General features: G+C 47.7%; 1 protein-coding gene across 8 annotated transcripts in view; it reads left to right on the plus strand.

Moving 5' to 3' along the window:
- The window catches only part of Agap1 (ArfGAP with GTPase domain, ankyrin repeat and PH domain 1), a 459873-nt gene that overhangs the window by 205672 nt on the left and 230883 nt on the right, over window positions 1–23318 (plus strand). For all 8 annotated transcript variants that reach the window (XM_036173288.1, XM_036173289.1, XM_036173290.1 and 5 more), the window contains 3 exons: window positions 9263–9390; window positions 10987–11142; window positions 16937–17029. In XM_036173288.1, the coding sequence (XP_036029181.1) occupies window positions 9263–9390; window positions 10987–11142; window positions 16937–17029 (377 nt within the window). The remainder of the gene's footprint in view (window positions 1–9262; window positions 9391–10986; window positions 11143–16936; window positions 17030–23318) is intronic.

Below are 23318 nucleotides of genomic sequence, written 5' to 3' on the forward strand. Positions count from 1 at the left end.
ACAACTAAGTGCATTCTAGAACCAGCGGTGTCGCTAAGAGACTTCTGGAGCCAGCATGCTCAAGAGCATCCCTGAACCAAGAGCACTGTGGGACCATCAGTACGACTAAGAACCTTCTGGGGCCTTCTGGGAATTGGTATTGGGCTGCTGCTCGGTCTTCCCAGCCTGGCCCTGAGGGTGGGCTCACCCCAGTGGGGTGGGCAGGGTTAGAAAGGCTGTGCTCGCACCTAGGATTGAGCCCAGGGAAAGCTCAGGGAAGCAGAGCATCATTCAGGGCTGCTGGACAGCAAGTCGGAGATGAAGCTTTCAGACCAAAGCCAAGGTTCACTGAGATGAGGAAGCTAAAGAATGCAGGAGAAAGGGAGACTGGAAGTCAGGGAAGAACCCTGACAAACCCGCTAGCATTCAAAGTACTCAGGGGGGTGGTGTATGGGGAGGGTGAATGAGGGGGGTGGTTGTGTGAGAAAACAAGGTGTGGATGTGAGTTGATGCTGAGGAAGTCAGGTGGGAGAGAACTGGGGGATCCACCAGCATCTTAGTGTACCCCTGAGTGTTCGGACCTGTCTGTCTGCACAGGGGGACAGGCTGGGCCTTGAGATGTGACCCTGAAGGACACCCAGGAGGGTATCGGCTTTGACAGGCACACTTTTCCCAGCAAGCTTTGGGAGAAGTGTGTGGTGCCCACCAAAGTTCCGTGTCCATCCTGCCTGCAGACAGAACCAGCCCACGGCAGTCCCCAGCTGGTGAGGCTCATTTTTCAGAGCAGTGAATGCTTACATTGTCCCCCATAGGCTGGCATCTCCACGGCACAGAGCTGAGACTCCACCACTTGAATCAGACATGCCCATTCTCAGCTACCTACTTGGAGGTTAAAATGTAAAGAATCTTGTGTGCGGAGCCACGAAAGGGGGGTGGGTGTGTTTCCTGCAGCAGGATTTCCTGCCCTTTGCCACAGTCGTTTTACACGACAGTCTGTCACATGTGTGAAAAAGAGCCAGCAGACTGTATCTGTTCCTCTTGTGAGTATTCCGTAGTCTTCCACTTTTTCTGTGAACAGAAAATCTAGTGTCCCTGAATGCAGAAATTCCCCCTCGGTCTAAAATTCTGAAATTAATGTCAGCAGCCTTGACTTTGCTCCGTCCTGAAGGTAACTGTTTATTACAGTCGGCATTTAAATCCCCGATTAATAGGAGCAATTAAACAATAGCTTCATTTCCAGCAAATTAACAACCCTAATAGGTAATTGCGACATAAATGAAGATAAATTTGTTTTAATACAACGAGATAAAAAGAATACAGATAAGAACTGAATCTCAGATTAAGAATTCAGACTTCATTACTTCAGGAAAAACTCAAAGGCCTCACCAGAAGAAATTACAGCATGGCTTTTTAAACATAGCCTGTCTTAGAATTGAGGGCTTTTTATTTTAAAGAGTGTAATAGAAATATTGTAGGCGTTGGGGACTAGCTCAGGAGTAGGGTACTTACTTACCTAGCATGTTCAAGAATGTGGGTCTTATCTGGGTACTGAAAATCAAGAAAATAAAACATACTTGCTTGATAGACATGCACATGCACATGCGCGAATGTGCATGCACACACATGCACGCACACACACACTCTGATCTGTTGATAGACATACATATATTGGTAGATGGAGAGGCAGGCACATGCATAGTCTTAATCTGTGTCTTGTTTATGATGAAGGTAGGTCACCGCAGAGTCTACCCTGGCCATTGATCCTCCTGATTTGCCGACGGCATCGGGACTGCAGCTGTGGATCTCTGACCAGAGCCTCTCACTGGGCTTTGACTGGCGAGGCTGTCAAAAGCAAAGTCCCAGAGGTCGACAAGGCCTGAGTATTGAATGTTCAGTTGCAGGAAAGTCACCTTCTTAGTATTTGTTCTCATGGCTAAATGGTAGTTTTCTAGGAAGCACAGATGCAGTTGGGCCAAACAGTATTTGTGAAGGAGCAGAGTTGGTGGCCATGTAGGGTGGTTGGAAGGGGCTAGACCTGAGAAGAGCTGAGAGCTAGTTTTAAGGGCAACAAGCAGGGGGGTGAAGACTGTTCTAGGTGTAGGAACATGAGATTTCCCTTGCAGAGTCGCATGCCTACAGAAAGGCCCCATGCATGTGGGGGTTAAGACAGTGTGAACTGTGACCCCTTGAAAGAGTTCCTGGCAGCTTTGATGCACAGTCAGCCTGCAGAGCATCACCCAACTAGAAGGGCAAACTGACATTAGATGTGGGGGTGTCTCCAGTCCCTGGAGCCTATCTCATCCCATGCACAGCACTCACGTTCCCCTTCTCGAGTGTCTAGGTGGGAATGACCTGCATCTTGTAAGCCACACTAGTTTTCTTTCCATAGTGTGGGTCTTGTCGTTGTGTTCTAGAACAGCTGGAAAGGTTCCTTTTTGCCTTCAGGCTGCCAACAGCACTCTTTGCATATTGAAGCCTTAGAAGCGGGGTTCTCTGCCCTTCAGAGCTTCTCTTCCCTTCATTTGTTCTAACCTTTCTGCCCCCCATCCCCACCCCCGTCAGTCATCCTGCATCTCCTTGGATGCGGGGTGACTGTTGCACTCCAGACACATGCAAGCATTAACTGCATCCCAGCAGGTGTTCAGGTGGCAGACTGTGCTGTCCCCTGGCTTGGGAAGTGTCCTCAGGGAGGACACTGGAAATTCTCAGTTTCCGGAGCATGCGCTGTCTCTCTCTCTCTGTCTCTCTCTGTCTCTCTCTCTCTGTCTCTCTCTCTCTCTCTCTCTCTCTCTCTCTCTCTCGTTCCCTTTCCTGCTTCTGCTCCAGGATTGTTGCTGGTTTGGTTTTGAAGCAGTGTCTCATGTAGCACAGGCTAGCCTTCAGGTCACCATGTAGCCAGGGATGATCTTGAACTCCTGGCCCCTTGCCTCCACTTCCCAAGCACCAGGATTACAGGTGTGCACCATCTCACCCAGTTTATACCATGCTGGGGGTGGAGCCTACGGCTTCCCGCTCTCTACCAAGCAAGCTGCTTCCCAGCCTTACCCCGGTTTTCTTGGTTTTGCTGGCATCCATAGCTCCGTCCTTACTCAAAACTTAGTAATATAGAAACACAGCTGGCAGACAGATCGGATTACCAACAGAACCGAATATGCCTCCTCCAACATGTATTGACTTTGCCATTTTTGTGAGAAATGTTCCACTTTAAGTTTATTTTTACTTCTAAGTCACACATTCAGAGCTATATAGGCAACTTGGTAATTAATTTTTCCTTAATTAATAAGCTGGTTTAATGACCATTCTCCTATAATTTAAAGTAGAGACATTAGTGGAAGATTCACAGTCCTCAGTGGGTTTTGTTATTTATGGGGTTTCCCAGGTGAGCCCCTCACGGTTCTCTGCCAGGGCCTTGTGGTGAAGGGTGTAAGAGGCATTTGGGGGGTTAAGGCACAAAAGAGAATCACAAGTCATACAGTGATTACTGCTCCAAAATCCAGGCTTTGAAAATACTTCGGGGTGAGGTGGATTGGAGCATGTGTAACCCCACCCTTGGAGGTGTAGACAGGATACTGCTGGGACGATGCCTTCCTAGGTTTATAGCGTGACTGTCTCTCTGCACTCACTGTACAGTGCGCTGTGTCCAGCCACGTGGCCTTTGTAAGTGCGTCTGTTACGGTATTGAAAATACCATTTTTATTATTGTATATACATATTAGTATACGTAATTATCTAAAATAGTACCCCAGGATCGGACCCCCCAGCTCTAGATTAGCGATGTACTACAGTTTTTTCCCAGTAGAAGAGTCCTCTCTACACCTGCCTCACTTGTGTCTAGCCGTGGGTCTTAAGCACTCACATCTGTGGGCCTTAGATGACAGGACTGTGTGCCATCCTGAGCTCATAGCTCCATCCTCTTCCTGTACCTCAGATGTCATCTGCTCCTTACAGAGCAGTAGTTCTCAACCTTCCTAATGCTGTGACCCTTGAATATAGGGTCATACCTCATGTTGTGGTGACCCCAACCATACAGTTATTTTGGCTGCTCCTTCATAATTGTAATTTTGCTACTGTTATGAATCCTACTGTAGATATTTTTGGAGATAGAGCTTTGCCAAAGGGGGTCGCTCTCCACAGTTTGAGAACCACTGCTCTCGAACCTTGTAGAATTTATCTGAGACCCTGGGGGGGTCCTAGCAGAATGACAAGACTTACATAGATGTGCTAAGGCAGGCCTGTAACAGGAGTGCAGAACCCACCCTTAGTCCACATAGGGTTTGTGTGACCAAAGCCGTTGAAAATCCAAGCAGTCAAAAGTCACAGTCAGATTTGCCTTGGAGAAAATGACCCCGCAGCATGCTTGGGCCTCCGGCTGCAGTCCGGGGTCCTTTAAGGCTTTGTCTGTAATCAGCTCTGGGAGGTGGAGGGCTGGGTCAGGACATTGCCAGGAAGACGAGTTTGGGAGCAAGTCTGGTGGTTGAAGCAGTAGTCTGCTGTTTTCCCTGCCCAGGCTGGGGCCAGGGGCTGCTGCCCGGGCAGCTGAGGTCACAGAGGAAAGGGTAGAGGCGTGGTCTGGGCAGTGTGGACTCCGAAGTGCCCCAGTACAACAGCTGCTGAGCCGGCCTTGTAGATTTAGCTTCCTTCCCTGTGTCACTGCTGTAGTCATGGAAGGGTTTATTTGGGCTTACAGTTCCAGAGGAATGTGTCCATCATGACAAGGAAGTACCCATCCGGCATGGTGGCCCCTGGAGTAGCAAGCTAAGAGCTCGTCAGCAAGTGCAAGACAGAAAGAGAGCTCAAAGCTGCATGAGTTTTTTAAACTGTCATCCACAAAGTCACGCCCTCTAAGCCTCCCCAAGCAGTGCCGGCATCCTGGGGACCAAAAGCATTTAAATGCCCAAGAGTGTGGGCGCCATTTCTCATTTAAATCACCACAGTCAGTTATGGGGTCCCCTTAGAAACAGAGCAAGTGGTGCAGAGCAAGGGATTTCCCAGCTTCTGTCTGTCCTGGGACAGCGCAGGCTGGGCTGGAGGCCATGCCTGAGCCCTCCAGCCAGTGTCTGAGTGGCTGTCCTCAGCTCTCTGGTCGGTGTTTTGTTTCCTTGTTATAGTTGGGGATGTAGTTTGCGTGTTTGAGATTGGCTCTATCTTTGGGTAATCCAGGCTGGCCTGAGATAGCGCTTTTCCTCCTGCCTCGTCTCCCAGGTTCTGCAGGACCAGTGAGACATCACACCTGGCTCCCACTGGGTCCTCCTTATCTGCGGACGGAGGGAGGGTATAATCTCCCACCAGGCTCAGCCTTCAGGCAGCAGAGACAGGGCAAAATACTTCTGTGTGCATGGTGACAGGGCTGTGAGCAGAGGGCTCACTCTCCTGGCAGGACAAGGTAAGGTGATTCGTGCATTTGTGTGAGTGACCCAGTGATGTCACGGGAGAAGGTAAGGGGTGTGATGAGGGTTGAGCAGAGAAGTCAATCTCAGCGTTTTGGGGGTGCTTTCTTGTTCAGTAGAAAATGTACAGTTTGTGGAGAAAGCAAGGGCAGACATGTCAGTCTTTGTTGTTAATGTCTGTAGCTTTTCCATTGAAGAATGGAGCTGTGTACATGGGTGTATGTTTCAGTTTAAGAATGTCATACATTAGCGGAGATTAGAAAGGAGCCTTTCCAACCTGGAGGAGACCTTTGTCGTGCTCGCAGGCACTAACCCACCTCTTCCATAAGGTGGCGCCATTCTGACATCGCTTCTCTGCCTGAGCTTGACTGCTTGCTTGCTGTGTGAGCCTTGTGCAATTAAATCCGTGGGTAGGACTGAAGGGCTGGCTAAGGGAGGGCTTTGGTTTTGTTTCTGTCTCCTACTCAAGTCCACACAGAAAGCTGAATTGTAGAGGAAGCAGCTTTCAAGCACTGCCGTGGAGGAGAAGAGAGGAGTGGTGGGCCCCTGTGGTAAAAGGGCAGTGTTCCTGTCTTCCCGAGTGACACTTTTGATGGAGCACAGCACACAGTGTCCGGAATCCCACCAAGTGTGAGAGACTATTAAATCTCAATAACAAAAAAATAAAGCCGATTCTTTCAGGCTTGGGTGCTTGTATGTTTGATGCATAGCACATTAAATAAGACATTTGCGTGTGTGTACTGGTGTAAACCATGTAACAGTGTGTTTGTTGAATGAGCAAGGTACTAGCAAACACAAAGAGGGTGAGATCCCCAGCCAGCGGACTACTGGAGTTGTATCTTTGAACCTACCAGCGCATAACGTATTCCAAGTATCACCGATAATTACAGTTTGAAAGGGGCAGGGCCTGCTTCCCATCCCTGGTGGCCCACGCCTTAGAGCAGAGGTTGGAGGAGGGCCAGTGATCACCTGCTGGGGTCAAGGCCCCCGTGGATCTGCCCGGATTTCCACACAGTCCCATGATTGGCGGACCTGACCCTGTATGTAATAAATAGCATGGTCCCTTCCTGATTGGAGTTGCCACTATACTTTCTACTCACCTAGTGTAGTGACACTTTTCGGAAAGTTGTTGGCCAAGGCACACAGGTGTGCTGTTTCCTCCCTGTTACACAAAGCAGGGAGCAGCAGCAGCTGTTAGCAAAGAAGTTATTGTAGAGTAAATATTCATCCTCCATTAGACGCAAAGGGTGGTGGATTTTCTTCACCTCCCCTGCTCTCACTCATCCTTACCCAGAATCCTCTTGTCCTTCATTAAGTACATTTGCCCCTGTTCTTATCTTTTATCCAGTTCTCCTGGCACTGTAGAACAAAACATTGTAAAGTCATTTTCTTTCCATTATTGGTGTCTATGAGTTAAAAGGTCTTAAGAATAATGAGGAAGCAGGTCAGACATGAAAAACAATGTAGTGAAAATAAATGCCGGTGTGGATCTGTGTTTTGGTCCTTAAGGTTGGAAGAGCAGTCTCCCTGGGGAATGGGCTTAGCCATGGTGTGCAGCAGCCACACTGTGTACCACCCATGTGGCTTTGCTGTGAGCTGCTCTATTTTATGCCTATGTTCTTGCCCAGTGCCTTCTAAGAAGGACGGTGGGGAATCTGCATTTGAAGTTCCACGTAATGCGAGTTTCCATAACATACTTGACTCAGTTTCCTAAACCTTCCCTTCAAGTGGAAGACTTCTGTGGCAGGTGTCCAGAAAGCATTTAAAAATATGGTTTGAGCATGTCTTGTGCCTCTCCGCTAAGTTCTGTGGTTAAGTCATTGTGGGTCCAGATGGATGGGAGCTCAGACTGGGGATAAAACAAGTTGATCATCTGAACCTCTTTTTGGAAACGATTAGTCACAGGGTGTGTGTGTGTGTGTGTGTGTGTGTGTGTGTGTGTGTGTGTGTGTGTGTGTATTTTTTTTTCCCTCTGAGACAGAAATCCTGACAGAAAAAGAAATTGAGATGGGGACAGTTTGTTTTGACAGTTCCAGAGGGGATAGGGCCACCCTAGCCAGGAAGGTAGAGCAACAGGCTGCGGAGACGGTCTGGCAGTCAGGAAGCTAGCTGATCACGGTTCCTCAGCACAGAGGGAGCAGGAAGAGGGACAGCAGGAGTGGAACCAGGACGTACAGACTTCAGGGCCCCCCATGACTGTTTTCTCCAACATGGCTCCGCCTACTGATGTCACCAGAACCTCCCGAACAGCATCACCCACTGGGGACCGAGGTGACTTTCCACCTTCAAGCCACGGCTCTTAGGCAATTTTGAAATTTGGGTTAATTTGGGTCTTGAAATGTCAGAACCTCCTACTCTCCACTTAGTTTGCCGTTCTGAGACACTGACCTGAGATTTTATTTTGAGTTCACGTAATGATTTTTTTAAGGTAGTCTAATATACATTTTCAACAGTCCCTGATCAATACACCAATGGCTTTGAAATGACGGAGTACCACGATATTCCTCTGTAATTTAAACATGATTAGCTGATGAAGGTTATGATCAATACTTGGAGGGAAGATAAATTAATTGATATCATCCTTTCAGGGTGACGAGAAGCCTTTTGGAGGTGGGCCGTGACTGATGAAGCCGCTGCTTCATCTCTGAGAACCATTTTTTATAGATTGCATTTCCACTTACTCACATTTAACACTCTCATTCATTTGCACAAAAGCCATGAGCTGTGCACACATCAGTTCCTGCTCAAAGTTGTGTTCATTTGGAAGTGAAATTATCTGTGAGCACCTTGTGGCCTCTGTCTCCTGTAACCATTGGTCCTGGAGAGGCAGAGTGCCTCAAAAGCAGCGGTGTGTGTAGAGGCAAGGGCGGGGAGGCTCCAGGCTTAACTCCGGTTCCTCCACCAAGACGTGCCCCCATTCAAGGTACAAACTGTAGCCACTCTCCTGCGGTAGCACCCATTGGTGTAAGAATGGTTTTCCAGTTGTTGACTTCCTTTGCCTTTAAATACCATATGCTTTATCAGTGAGCCTATTTGCTGACATAAGTTATGGCTGGTTGAATTTAGGTTTGTATCGATTAAGATACATTTCCAGTGTATGTGGACATATATTAGAATTTTTTTTTAAAAGGTCCTTGTTGTAATTATTCTTGCTTGAGTATAATTCTACACAGCCTGAAGAAGTTACAAGTCATTCTTTAGGCAGTGCAAAACAAAGCTTTCAAGTGGATTTGGTTCTATTTTCTTTACTTGGGGTTACCTTTAAATAACTGGGAACGCTGTTTATTAGGATAGCCTGTGTGAGGTGGGCATGTGTTCCTGTTGCACATTTACAGCCCCTTGAGGTGATCCAAGCAGGCTGGCTGAAGTCCTCAGGGGTCAGGACTGGTCTGTTTTGCATCCTGTCTCACTGATGTGCCCTCCATCCCTGTGTCACCAAGGGTCCTGGGTGGCTCCTGGCACCAAAGTCACACATCTGTACATTTCAGAGAGATTAAGCCAAAAAAGACAAAGAAGAAGGGGGCAAAGAGCAGCTGTCACCTGGAGACAAGTCCTGAAATCCACATGAGCTTTCTGCCCTCAACACATTGGCCAGGGCTTGTGTGTGTGCTAATCCCATTGCTCAGGGCTTGATGTTCTCTAAGCTCATTTACCAGGGCTTTCTTGTACTCTAGTCCCATTAGCCTGGGCTTGCTTGCTTATGGACTGTATTCAGCTGGGGTATGGGAATTCAGACTCCCTGGGAAATGTCCTATTTATTCCAGTGGTCAAGTATCCAGCTGAAACTTACTATGGATGCAGGAATGGCGGAAGCCAGGGATCATCAAAGGTCCCTGTGGTTCACCTCATATCCGACCACCAACCTCACATCGATGTCTCCTGTCTGTGTTCACTAGTTGCCCAGAAGATTGTTGCCACAAGGAAGAAGCAGCAGCTGTCCATAGGCCCCTGCAAGTCCTTACCCAACTCTCCAAGCCACTCCTCTGTGTGTTCCGCCCAGGTGTCAGCTGTGCACATCAGCCAGGTACGAAAGGTGGTGCGGGAGGTGAGGCAGCGAGGGTGTGCCAGGGAAGACTTGGGGCGGAGAGTGGTCACAGCCAGTGCCAAAGCTGCTGGCATCTGGTTTTCTTCTTCCAACTTTGTAAATAACAGCCTGTTTGTGTTTGACTTCCCATTTCCCTTCAGAAGCTGTTGTGGCCAAGTGGGCTTTATGGGAGTCAATCTTTAATGTTCTCTTTGCACACTGCCTGTGTTATGAGGCATGCTGACATGGGGGTGCCAGGTGTGTGTAAGAAGTCTTTTTCTGTCCCACCTGCCAGTTCCCAAATAATGACATGGAGATTTCTTATTAGTCATGAAAGTTTGTCTTATAGCTTAGGCTTGTTTCTAACTAACTCTTATAACTTAAATCAACCCGTTTATATTACTCTACATTCTGCCACATGGTATTACCTCTCTTCTATCTTGTACCTCCTGTTTCCTCTCCGTGTCTCTGTCTTTCTTCTCCCGGAGTCCTCTCTTGTCCCCAGAAGTCCTGCCTAACTATTGGCCATTCAGCTCATTATTAAACCAGTTAGAGCAATATATCTTCACACAGTGTACAAATATCCCACAACAGATGTATGCTGCCATCTTGGCTGTGGATTGAAATCACTGGCTTTGGTTTTGGTCGGTGTATAGGATGAACAGTTGTTAATAAGTCTTACTGGCTAAGAAATGCACTTACACTTAGATCTGGAAGTCGCTTATAACTACCATCTTCTTTAGGCCCCTTAGAAGGCCTCCCCTAAACAATGTTGCTAAACATATTAACTTGGAAGCAAGGTACTTGTCCTAGGGATCCACTCAGGACCTCAGTGAGGAGCTGGTGACTTGCTGGTCCTTGTGTTGTGATCGGTGCTCCTTAGGTGGGTGTCCCATTGCTGCTTTTTCCAGATGGCACAGGGAGAAGGTTTTCCTGCAAGTGCTCACTTTGCCTGAGAAACCTTGCCTTGGTGCACTTACCACTCAGGCCTGGGACAGTCTCACCCTGAACACCTTCACGATTGGTGTCTTCGGTGTTTGAGTGATCTAAAATCATTTTAGGATAGTACTCTGATTTGTGAGCTGTCAGTTAAGAATGATGCTTGGTGTTCTGAGTGGCCATTCCTTCTCCATCCCAGGAGGGACAGTGAAGCACCCAGAAGGCCATTTTTAAACTACAGTTTTGTTTTTCACAGGAAGAATAATCGTTGGGTGTTTTGGTTTTTGTTTTTTCAAAGTTCACTGCGTGTGGTAACTCTCACTTCTGGTCTGAGTAGTCTAGAGGCTGGGACAGGACGACTGCTCCAATTCAAGGCCAGCATGAGCTACTTAGTGAGTGTTAGGTCGGCCTAGGTCACAGAGTGAGACTCTGAAGCGGGAAGAAATCTTCAAGCTCCATTGTGGAGACCTGAGGTGCTTTTTCTCGGGCAAAGCAACGCTTGCTTCTGGCAACGCTTGCTATTAGTTAAACCGGCCAGGTGCAGGGAGTTGACATCTCATCTCCCGGCTGCTGCTTCCTTGACACTTGCTGTGAGCCTGCTTGGGTGGTTTTCAGGCTGCTTCGCTCACAGGGCGTTGATTTTGTTAATTTTCACAGACGAGTAACGGAGGTGGGAGTTTAAGTGATTACTCCTCCTCCGTCCCGTCCACCCCAAGCACCAGCCAGAAGGAGCTTCGCATCGACGTCCCTCCCACCGCCAACACCCCAACGCCTGTCCGCAAGCAGTCCAAGCGCAGGTCCAACCTCTTCACGGTGAGTGTCCGTCCTCAGGACCAACCTCAGTGCCACCGGCATCTTACTCACAGGAAGATGTCCGTCCCCGGGCCCAGTGATGTTGCAAAATCCAAACTAAACTGAACGAGAAGCACAATGACTCGAATCTGAGGAAACTGTGAGGAGATTCGGGTCCCGAGCAGCATGGGAATTACCTGGTGGGGACTGAGCGCAAACCCCGAGGGGTTTGTGTACAACCTTTACTCCCCCAGTACTTCCATGGTCTCACACTAAAGACTTGTGTTCTACACGGAGAGGGGGTGAGGGTCTTGGGGGGTTCCCATGGCATCTGACCCATCACAGAGGGGCCTCAGCCATCGGCCCTGTTCATCTGCGGGGTCTGAGAACTGACCCCAGGGGTGGGCACGGGGTTAGGACTTACCTTTCCTTCAGTACTGCGGTTTCCCGGGGTTTGAGGGGTCCCTGCCGTAGGCTTCCCCTGGCCTTTCCTCAGAGTCCTCCAGGGAGTGTCCTGGGTCGGAAATCTGAGCTTTGATTCAGAAACCCTGAGTCCAGGGTGGAGCCAGGCATGTGCACTTTTACAAGCTCTTTGGGCTGATGGGAACAGATATTCCCTGAACTACAGAAGAGACAAACTTACTTTTCCCTGCCTCTTATGCCCGGCAAACATCACCAATCAATCATGGATGGCTTTGCAGTTAAGCCCAGAGCTATTATGGGGCGATTTCAGGAAGTCTTTCTCTCGCTGGCCAGCTCTGTGCAGTGTCTGCACTTACAGCCTGTGCGAATCATTTGGCCCCTGGTTTTGGTTGTTCCCTACTGACTGAGTCTCAAAGAAGTCTCTTATTCCTATCTTGACCTAAAGGAATAGCTAGAAGTTCATTGTCTGATTTGACGCCTTCAACTGAAGATGGTCACATGATGCTGTGGGTACCTGCCAGATCTGTGGGTGCCTCACTCTTTTCCACCATTCTTTGTGACCGTCTCTGTTAGATCATTCATGCCCGTCTGCTGGTGACAGAGGGTCCCCCTTTGAGCCACCCTGTCCTTTCCTTTGCTGGCTGTATCATGCAGCTCTGACAGACACTGCTGGCTGCTGTTTGACCTTAGACACATCACTGGACCTCTCTGATCTGGGAACAGTAGCTATTCTTCAGTGGGGCTGTCAGTTGGGAGCACTCCCCAGAGAGGCAGGGGGGGTCTTAGTGATATATTTGTGGGTTTTTTCCACTGCTATTGAAGTCAGGAGCGTGGGCAGCAGTGATAGTCAGCAAACATCGTGGGTAGGACTGCAGGGTAGGTCTGAAGGGGTCGTTTCGGCTTCTGTACATACAAGCAAGTATCTGATAGGTTACAGTAGTAACGTGTAACACGGATGTAAGGTTGTGCTTTATAAAGTTTTTTTGACACACAGCATGAGCAGTCATGTGAACAGTTGGTTTATAGCTGGATGCTCAGAGCTGGACTGTTGGTTAAGAAGGTGCTCCCTCCCCAAAAGGGTGCTGATTCACTTGTGACTCACTGGGTCCAGAAAAACCAATTACTGAAGCCACAGCTGGCTTCGGAGGCTTTGGGCTCCAAGAATGTGCTAGTCCGAGAGTGGTGGATGAGAAGTTTCTGTACCCCCAACCCCACACTGTTTGGAGTGGCTGTGAAGGCCCAGCACTTCCTGCCTAGCACCATTCAGTTCACATTAACTTTGTTTTCTACCACATGAAAGAAATATGGAAACCAGGAAATACCACTTTAAACAGAACTATTTGTAAGGAGAACCTGTCTCGTCTATCCAAAAAAAGACCCTGGGGCCTGGATGATTGACAACTCCCATGACCTGGATGATTGACAGCTCACAGAAGGACTCTTAATTTTAAGATCTGAAGAAGAAGAAGAAAAATGACTTGGCTACTAGCTGCTCTTCAGAGCCCTGACTGTGCTCAGTGTCTAGGAGGTATGCTGGTAGCCAGAGCTGGCCACACTGAAAGAAAACAGAGGCCAGGAAGCCACAGAGATACAGGCCTTATTCAAGCTGGTGAGAACACAGTGACTGGAAATCCCAGTGAATTGCATGGTCACCGACGATCTTAGATTGCCTCTGGCTGCGTGTGTGTGATGGTCTTTTCCCCCTTATCGTCAGAAGACAGTTTGAGAGTAAAGCATTCGAAGCGTTGAATCCAGCTGCCCAGCTAACATGCATGGAACAGAAATTTGGGTTCATACAGCAATCTGCTGCAACGGGTTTGTGTTGTGGCATTTAAGGATCAGCAAGCTGAAATTCCAGGAAATGGCCAGCATGGAGGTTGTTCCCAGGTTTTGGCTTTGCCGCTGGGCAGAATGGCGGTGGAGGTGGGTGATGAGCATTTTGAGTTGAAGGACTTGGAAGCATTGACTCCACTAGATGTCAGTGTCATACAAGGAATGAAATGAAGGCGAATTAATTCTGAAATCTAGGCAATTACGAATCCAGATTTCAATAGGAAACATCCTGCTTCTATCTTTAAAATATTTCCAGTTTTGCAGTCTTCATATCTGTTGCTACGGGTGACTTTTGACTAACATTGTCAAAGTGTGTATGTGTTTAAACCTGTCAACATCTGTACCAGATGCAAACCATCTTCGTTACTGTTCCGCAGCCCAGAATGGAGATGTGCAGTGGGTGGGCACTGTCCACTTATCTATTAGCCCATTCTAAAAGGGCTGGAGGTCACGTGCATGCACATAGTTCTCATCCTGCCCCACATATCTTTTAATGTGGTTCTGTGCCACACAGGGATAACATCTTTGGCTGTCAGATGTTTTTAATTGCAAACATACAATAAATCCCATGTATTTTGTATGGAATTATATAAACTAAATCTCTCCAGTCATAGCAGGTTATGCATTACTTTGCAGCAGCAATTATGTTTGCCTTACCAATGGGAATTGAAACTGTATCATGTTTTGTTAATTTTTTTATGTAAGCCTTGGCAAATGAAACATACAGAATTTTTTTAGAACAGTTCATTTAGTAGCCTGATTTACATGTAAATGAAACATTTTGTTGAATAACATTTGAAATATATAAGAATCGCAGAGAAAAAAAAACCCTCCATGTAGTCTCTGTGATAATCACAAGGCTGAGCAGTTTGCCGCCACTGTTTCATGAAGAACACACACCCTCAGTGAAAGTCCAAGCCTCCCCATCCATTCCTCTGCCTCTGTTCCAGGGCTTGCCATTTACCTGGATGGGTGTGTGTGTTGCCTGCATCTGTGGGTGTTAAGCCAGCAAGGCTCCCTAACTTCTGTATGGCGTTGCTGTATGTGTTTTCAAGCTTTTAAAGAATTGGATCTTCACATGGTATTTAAAAGCTTGCTGTGTGATGCTGATACCATTAAACAGTTAAGTACACCAGTACCCAAAGATTGCCCAGAACCTGGACCTACTCAGAGAAAAAAGGACAGTGAACTCCATAGCATAAAGGAATTGACACTTGGTGTCTTGTGGAGAACAGGAGCCCTGAAGCCTGGCGTTGTGTGTTCCATCTGCTCCTGCCTTATTGGTTGAAGCTGAGAAAGCAGGCTGTGTTTGATGGGCAGCATTACCACACACGCTTCTCTGCCCAGTCAGTGTACAAGGGACTTGGTTTATTACGTAGAGGGAGCTAAACACTTTTGAAATGAAGTAGATAATCCTTCCCTCCCCTCTGTCTTCAGTGTCTTTAGGGCTCAGCAGTCATTCCGGTGGCTTGAAGTCTCCAGACATGCAATGGGTGTGATAAACTCTGGTTCTGAAGAATGCAGCAGGCTGGATATAGCAATGGGTACCAAGCGTTGCCAGCAGCCTCTAACGAGCAGTTTTGTCAGAGAGGGGAGGAACCAGGATACGCACCACTGGAGACACTGTGAAGTGGGCAGAAAGCAAGGAGTCTTCCCTCGGGATTTGGAGGTTCAGGGTTTCATAGCTAGTGGATTGGTTGCAGTTTAGTTGTTGGATTGTGGTCTCCTGGAGTCAGCCTGTTGGAGATGGCAAACCTCCTGCCCAGAACCTTGTTGGAGTTCTTTCCTTTAATTGTATGGCACTGTCCACAAAAATGGTATCCTTGTTGGTGGATTTCCTTTTTTCCAATGTGTATCCTGAGTTTCTGTCTCATTTTTCTCTGACCCTGTGATTGTACGAGCATGGCTCCTGTTTCTTTACATATTTGGAGCTGTGTGCAGTGACTCTAGCTGCGGCTTCCGGCTTCCGAGGAATCTGGAATTGCACTCTGAGAACAGCAACTGGGGACAGATGCGCTGCCTCCAGGAAAATGTTCATTTTTTTAAAAATGTTTGTTTTGTTAATCATTCTGCTTAATGAAGAATAATGAAGATGGATTTTCAAATTTAGGTATTTAGAACTGATAAAGTTCCCCAAATGCCCTTTATGCTCTTCATTGATTCAGAATTTCTAAAATGCTGTTGGCTGCGGGCCTTGGAACTTAATTTTCCAATTGGAAACCTCATGTGCCCACCTTCCCCAGAACTGACTTATGCATTACTAATGGAAGAGTAAAGAAACTAAAGGACTTTCTGTAGCATAGCTGAGATCCGTGATGAAGGCACAGGGCAGGGGGCACTGAGGAGGCATTTGACAAATGCAGAAGGCGCCATAATCAGCCAAGAGTGTGCTTTCTCACGTGCACGGCCACACGGCAAAATCACCACCTTTGAAGTGCCTGCGCCGAGTGACATCACAGGCCCCGGTCTCGGGTCTTTTGGCAGTAATCCGTCCTGGAATCTGAAGTCCATCCCATCAGCCCTTGCTTGTTTTCTATCTCGGGGCCTTTGTGTTTTTGGGTACTGTTTTAGAAGCATCATCTGCTCTATCCCACATCCTTTTGAATCTGAATTTCATTAGCTGCTCCCAGCAGCACCGGACACCACCGAGTCTCTCCGTTCCATATATCATCTCAGATTTGAAAAGCACAGGAAAATGTTTCTCCATTTTCAATATTGCGTGAGTAATGTTCCCATTGAAAAGTAATGGAGTGAAGTTGTCACTTGTCAGCACCGTTATTAAGGAGGACGAGTCTCAGATCTTTCTCTCATAATAAAATAAATCTGTCAGACAATCACCATGCTTACACTTGCTCATGCCAGCAGGAGACGGGATGTGGACGGTGGCTGGCGCTCCTGCAGCGTCCCCAAGTGCCCTCCTCCCCACACCTGCCAGCTACCGGGCAGTTCACGCGGCATCAACAATCCGTCCAAGATAACTGGCTGAAGGACCTGGCAAACAAACAGTTGCTCATTGTGCCTCAAATATTGACATTTTGTCAAAAAGAGATTTTCAATTTTTGCTTCCTTATCTTTTTGTTGCACAGTAGACTGCTTTAACTTTGAATTGCTGTTTTCTAACCATCCACAAGCAATAAAAGGAAACATTGCTTGCCCCCTGAAACAGCTCATGGGGGTGTACCAGTAAGTCAGTCATCTAGACATTCATTTAATCCATATGCTTCTGTAGTTGGGCTTCCAGATAACCTTTGAGGGCTCCATTCTCCTCAGCTAACTGCAGCTCTAGAATGTTTTCTCGTTGGGCGTTGCTTTCCTGGAGGGTCCATTGGTTTCTAGTAATTGCATTTTGAACTCTTTAAAAAAGAATTAAAAGATAATTTCGCAGTAGAAAAATCATGGGGAAAGTTTCGAAAATTCTCTTTGGAATGATGAGTCAGTGCAGAGGAACAGCTGGGGGCGGCGGTTCTGAATCGCGTTGGCGGGAGCTCTGGACGTAGGGGCGAGACCCGTCTGGCAGACTCAACCCTCGCCCAAATGCTAACTTTACTTTTGCTTGCAGTCTAGGAAAGGGAGCGACCCAGACAAAGAGAAGAAAGGCCTGGAGAGCCGCGCGGACAGCATCGGGAGCGGGCGAGCCATCCCAATTAAACAGGTACACTTGTCCCCTTCCCCGCCTCGCTGGAGACACACCTCGGTGCAGCCTGAGATGATGCTGGCTCGGGCACCAGGGTTTGTTTGATGTGCTCTGTTGATGAATGTAGAAGTCACTCACTTGACATCAATTAGAAGGGGCTCCTGTGAGTATTAAAATGGGATCATTAGAATAAGACGAGGGACTAGAACAACAGCTCTAATGAAGTACGCTCTGCCCGCCTGCATATGGAGTGTGTTTCCATGCTGCACCAGCTTCAAAGGCTGCCTTTGTAGCGTGGCTTTGATTGGGCCGCTGGCCGCCAGGCGACAGGGGTAAATCAGATCGCTGTAGAAGAACCCCTTGTGATCACAGGAATAGCCTGACGTGGCCCTAATTTGCTCTTGCAGACGGACATCTGAACACTGTTTCAGGCTGGTCTGTAACAACGAGGCAATTAGTTGTAATAATCATAGCTGGCGTGTCAGCTGTGCGCTCTTGTTTGTAATTTGCTAATGAAGGGATTGTAACTTTGATTAGGTTCAGTTTCATTTAGACCTTATTATACACAGGAACATTTACAGCTGTAATGTGGGGCCTTAATTAAACTTCCCCATTACACAACAGGACTTGAATTCAAGCATTTGTTTTGGCCAATGTTGCTAGCCTGAAATGGGTTTTCATTAGCCCGGAAACTGGCTCCTAAATTGCTTCACGGCTCTAGCAAGACACACTGGAATTCACGTGTGACATCTTTTGCTGCTTCATTTCCGAAACAATAAGAATAAAGAGTTCAACCCTGCTCAGCGGCTCTGGAAATGTCATCTTTTTTGGTTGATAAAGAAAGCCAATTGATTTAGAGTGTGTTCTGTTTGGGTGGGGGCGGGAAATCTGTGAGCAGGAAATAGCTCTGTCTTCCATGGATGATGCTGGTGGCCCATTCGTAGTTCTGTGATCTAGGGCGTCCATCGCCTTTTCCATAGCTACCATCCAGCTTCATCCAGCACTTGGCCTGTGCGCGTGGGCTCTGAGGGAGAGGCAGTGTCCATGCAGATACAGCGGGCTCTCCTCAGCCATGCAGGGTTCACCTGTTCGCAGCTAATGGCTGCAGCCCTTGTGAGAAGCTGGACCACTTCAGATTGAAGATGTGTGAGTTAAAGAGCCACAGATGGCTGAGAAACCAAGACTACTGCAGTCCCACCCTCCAGCTGCCAGCCAGAGTGGCCTGTGTGCCACAGATACCCTCTGCCCACAAGGCAGTGTGAGCCTTGACCCAAGGGAGCAGGGAGGCCTACAGGCATTAGCCGGTGTTGTGCCTCTGCACAGGACCACCCTCACTATACTGGGTGACAGATTTGGGGGCCAGCATGAAGCACCTTGAAGACAAATTTTCACCTTCCCTGTGTTTACAAACAAGGCAAGAAGCCTCCCTAGTGACGGGCTGTGTTTTCCTCATAAATAGGTCTCTTACTTCTGAGGGCCACGTGCATAGTGGTTTACTCGAGTTGCCGATTTGATTCTGCTCTGACTCCACACAGTCACTGTAATGTAAGATTTCTGCTCAGCGTTTCTTCATGTAGGGCTGTAAAAATAACTGAGCTGTTATTCTTTTGAAAAGCTGGTGCTGACACATTGAAGAAGATTGCTACTTCATGTATATCATCTTCCTGGTTCCTGTCCATTCCTGGCTTGTGTGTGGCAGGGAGGGGGCTCACTTTCTCAGCAGGAAACTCTTGGCTAGCCAGCCAGGCCCTGATGTAATTGGAGCCTTGCTTAATTTGTTCCCTGCTCATCTTTGGACAGGACTGGCTTCTCGGCAAAGCCTGAAGGTGACAGTATAGTGTAAAGTTCAGGGTCTGCATTCCCTGGGAAGCCTTGCACTCTTGGATGTTCGTGATATCCTTGTAGAAATCCAAACTGTGGTTTTCTCATGACTCCTGGACACAGAGTACTTGGTTTCATCCACTTGGTACCCACTGTGAGGAGCTATGGACTAACTCCTACCAGGGTCACGTGCTCCCACTGAAGTTGATGCTCAGGCCTCATACCCCTCCTGTTATACCTAGACATTCTGCAGAGAATGCTTCCATCCACCTGTGATGTTCCGGGTTCCCGGGTCAGAGCCGTCTTGCACTTTCTCTGGAGTAAGGTGGAGGTTGTAGGTGGTCTGAATAGTTTACAGTGACCTAACGCTGCATGCTTTGTATGCTCACATTTTCAAGGCACATGGACCTTTTGAGAGTAGCTGTACTCCTCACTGTCCTCACTCTGCTGTGGTGACCTCTGTATGGAAACAAGAGGGAGCCTGAAGGAGAAGTACCTGCCTAGAATATTCTAGAAAGTGCACAGGTGGACTTCATGTGTGTGTGTGTCTGTGTGCCTGTGTTAGTTTTATGTGCGTCATGTGCATGCAGGTACTCACAGAGTCCAAAAGGTGACATTGGAACCCCTGGAACTGGAGTGACAGGTAACGGTTGTGAGCCACATGTGGGTGCTAGAAACCAAACTTGGATATTCTGTGCAAACCTTAAGTGGTCTTAACCACTGAGCCATCTCTTCAGCCTCGAGTTACAGGTGTTAAATCAAACATGGGAACTCTCCTCTCACATAGAAGTATCTTGTGCTGTGTAGAAGCAACAGCTAAGGCTATGCCTGCAGCAGCGTGTTACTCCAGGGACGCTGCAGGAATGTGCATCTGTCCTCGGGGGAAATCATTGTTGGTCATTTGCAACTACCCACTCTGTCTCACTCCCAAGCAGCAGAGTCCTTGGGTCTTCAACGAATCCTGCTCGAGACTTGTCAGAGCCCCATCCAGCTGCTGGACCGTTGGCCTCCAGGCAAGAAGCTCCTGTCCTTGAACGCTGAGTGTTGGGGTCATTGTATTCGGCTCCTCCTCAGCAATTTTGCCAAGTGCTTAGAAAACGAGTAGGGTAATCTGCATGCCTGCGACCTCCCTCATGGTTTGCCTTCCCCTTGTTTACCTTGTAACAGGTAGCTTTCCATGTCACCATCACCAGTGACTTTATTTCTCTCTTCTACCAATAAAAGGTCCCTCAAGAGCAGGGAATTGTTTTCTAGGCGATAACTTCATTTCTTCAGGCTCTGGTTCCAACTCCTCTTTTGTCCGTCTGGGTACCCAGAGTGGATGAATTTAGAGAGTCTTGTTTCTTTTCTTACTAATAAGATAAAGGTCTATTGGAGTAGAAATGAAAAAGCAAAGCAAGAAAAATAAAAGCCAGTGGCCCAGCTCAGCGGCCAGTGGGCTTGTCACGTATTAATTTTTCATCGCTGTGGCAAGTTGTACATACATAATCACTTGATTGCAGTGGGAGTTAGGGAGCTCCTATAGTGTCATTTGCATAAATCTTGTTAAGTCAATGGCAGTTAATGAAGTACAAATGAGCCCGGAGAAGGTGACATGCAAATCGTGGGTGGCAGATGGGAGGTCTGTTTGGGGGACGGCAGCTGTACTCTCTTTTCTTCTTTCTCTTTAGCATTTTTTAATCTCTATATTTGAGTGCAGATACACAGCCCTAAGCCTCCTCCCTCCCGTGGACTCCCAGCCAGGGCCTAATGTTCATGCTGAGAGTCAGGGATGGCAGGAGCATGCCTCACACATGTGGACACGGGAGTAGGCATCAGGTCACTTTAGCTCCTCAGACCTCCACACTTGAATTTGGATTTCGGTTGGTGGGGACAAACAAAATCAAGCCTGCGCAGACAAGTCTCAGAGATTCCAAACGCTCAGATACTGTTTCCGCTTAGCTGGCTTCTGTTTGGGGATCTTTTCTTCACTCTTCCTGCAGACCAGCTGAAGGTAGATAGGCTCAGAGTTCCCTCCTAAGAGCCTACCATACCCAGAGTGGCTTTGATGTTGAAATCAGGCCCCGGTGAAGACCCCATCTTGTCAGTGCAGGGTCCCCACAGGCTGGTCTCAGCTTTGCCTGGGGTGTCCTTGTTTGGGGGAGGTTTTGCAAAGCCCTGCAAAACACTGCTTCTGCCTTCTGCTTTTGGAAGCCCTGGGCTTGTTATTTGATTAATGATTTTGATATTTTGAGAGGATTTAGACTTGACCGAAGAACCCCAGGGAGGTGTGTGTAGAGAGCCTGAGCTCTGAAGCAGGAGGGTGCCGAGTCCTCACTGCCCACATGATTTCACTCCTTGGAGTTTCTGCAAGCAGTTTCCAGTTCTTTGGATCTTCATCCTCCATGTCTACTGTGGCTCAGACGACACATCCCTGCAATTGAGAAAGAACTTGTCTTGTGGACCTCAAGTCCAGGAGGCTGTTTACTCTTGGATCAGTGGTTACCCTCCACATTCCCTCTCTGCCCAGAGGGCTTGAGTATTGGTGTGCTGTGACAGAGTACTGTGGGGGTATTAGTTACTTTTCTTAACACTGTGACAAAGTGTCCCCCAGAAGAACCCAAGGGAAGGAAGCATTGTTGATTCTGGTCATAGCGCCAGGGTGTAGTCCATCATGGCAGCAGGAGTGTGGGGCAGCTGGTCACATTGTACCCTTAGCAAGCAAAGAGAGACAAAGGCTGGTGCTCAGATCCCCCTTCCTTTTTTCTTACTTCTGGAATCCTGACCCATCAGATGATGTTGCCCACATTCAATGGGGCTTTTCTTTTCAGTGGGATTCTCCCTAGAAATGCCCTCACAGACACGCCCAGAGGTATGTCTCCTAGGTGTCTCTAAATCCAGGCAGGTTGACAGTGAAGATAAGCATCACATATTGTCACAGGTTGTTATCTGCATGGCAGAGGCTATGCTGCATCTTACACCATTGGCCTTGTTACCTGCCAGTACAACGGGAAGATCATTTGGGAGAAGCTGTGTTTTGGGCACAGTATTTCAGTGCAGACAGCCCTGGGGGCTGAATAGCCTGGTTACCTCCCTAGGGCATGGGTGTGTCTGGGCCACCTGCTAGGCCATCAGGGGAAGAGCTCCCCCTCTGGCCTCCATGAGAACCACAGAGGGCGAGCAGAGTCATTCAGAGGCAAGGGTCATGACTGGAGTGTGTGTGCCTGTGGCTATTGCTATTGTGGTCCTTTATAGATGGGGGAGGGTCCACAGATTGAGAGATTTCTCAGCCAGACTGCCACAAGGACACTTGACCAGTGATGGGGCTGCCTGGCTGGCAGCTCCCTGCTCAAGACTGCCAGGGTAAGGGAAGAAAGAGCCTATTAGATGGTCTATTCCTGAGGGTTTGAATTATTCACAGAAAACATTTTAAGAGTGTTTAGAATAAAGCCTTAGCAAAAGTTCACCGCTAAACTCAAAACTTTTAATTTTTTGAGTCATACAAAAGGTTTCACTATAGCATTTTCGTTTTGTTGTGATTTTCCATTCTATAATATTTAACAGCATGTATAGTATCTGGCATTGCCCACTCCTACTTAACTCTTATCCCCATGTATCAGGGAGAAATGGGTACCTCTGATCTGTCTCAAAAACTTCTTATTTGGAAACAGCAACAGTGAGCCCCTGGGGTGTATGGCCTGGCTCTCAGACTGGACACCCCAAAAGATGGTTGGGGTGTCTGCAGTGCACTCTATTTCCTCATTTGCAACATGGAAGACTTCTAAGATATGCCTAATATCTAATATTATTATCTAATATCGGAGTTGTGTTTGTAGACTGGTGTAAATGAAAACATTAAACACTGTTAGACATACATCAGACCCCTCACCTGTGATATGACTCTTGTCTCTGTCTTCCTGCTTGAAACACCACCATCACGGGCCACAGTGCTCCTGCATGTGATCTGCAGTAGCATGCCCCCACCACACCCAGCCATGCTCACTCCTGACAGCAGATGCCCCTGGGGACCTGCTCCACTGAGAAGGGGACATCTAAAGAAGTCCTCAGTGGCATTCATCCTAAGCTTTTCAAGAAAGGCATCACACAGTGACATTTTTATCAGGTCATAGCAAAAGTACATTTTCCTTTCCTCCTTCTCAGGAAGAGAATTTATTTTTAACAGAGTCACTGATGGCCAAGTTTTAAAGTCAAGTACCCTGTTTTCCCTTGATACCAACACTGACAGCTATAATTAAATATATAGAAGCTTGGTGAAACTTTAAATGGACATGGAAGAGCTTGGGAAATATTGTCATAGGTTTCTTCATTTCCTTTGAAGTACCTAGTACAAGAATTGTTTGTAGACTAGGGAAAATGGAAACACTAAATACATGCCATCTTGGAGTCCTCTCCCACTGCATCAGACCCTCACCTGCCATACTGACTCCCATAGCTCTGCCTACAGGGCAGCATGAGCATTGGCCCTGTGCTCCTGAGTGCAGTCTGG

The sequence above is a fragment of the Onychomys torridus genome, chromosome 23 (assembly GCF_903995425.1).
Source record: "Onychomys torridus chromosome 23, mOncTor1.1, whole genome shotgun sequence".
NCBI classification, from domain to species: Eukaryota; Metazoa; Chordata; class Mammalia; order Rodentia; family Cricetidae; genus Onychomys; species Onychomys torridus.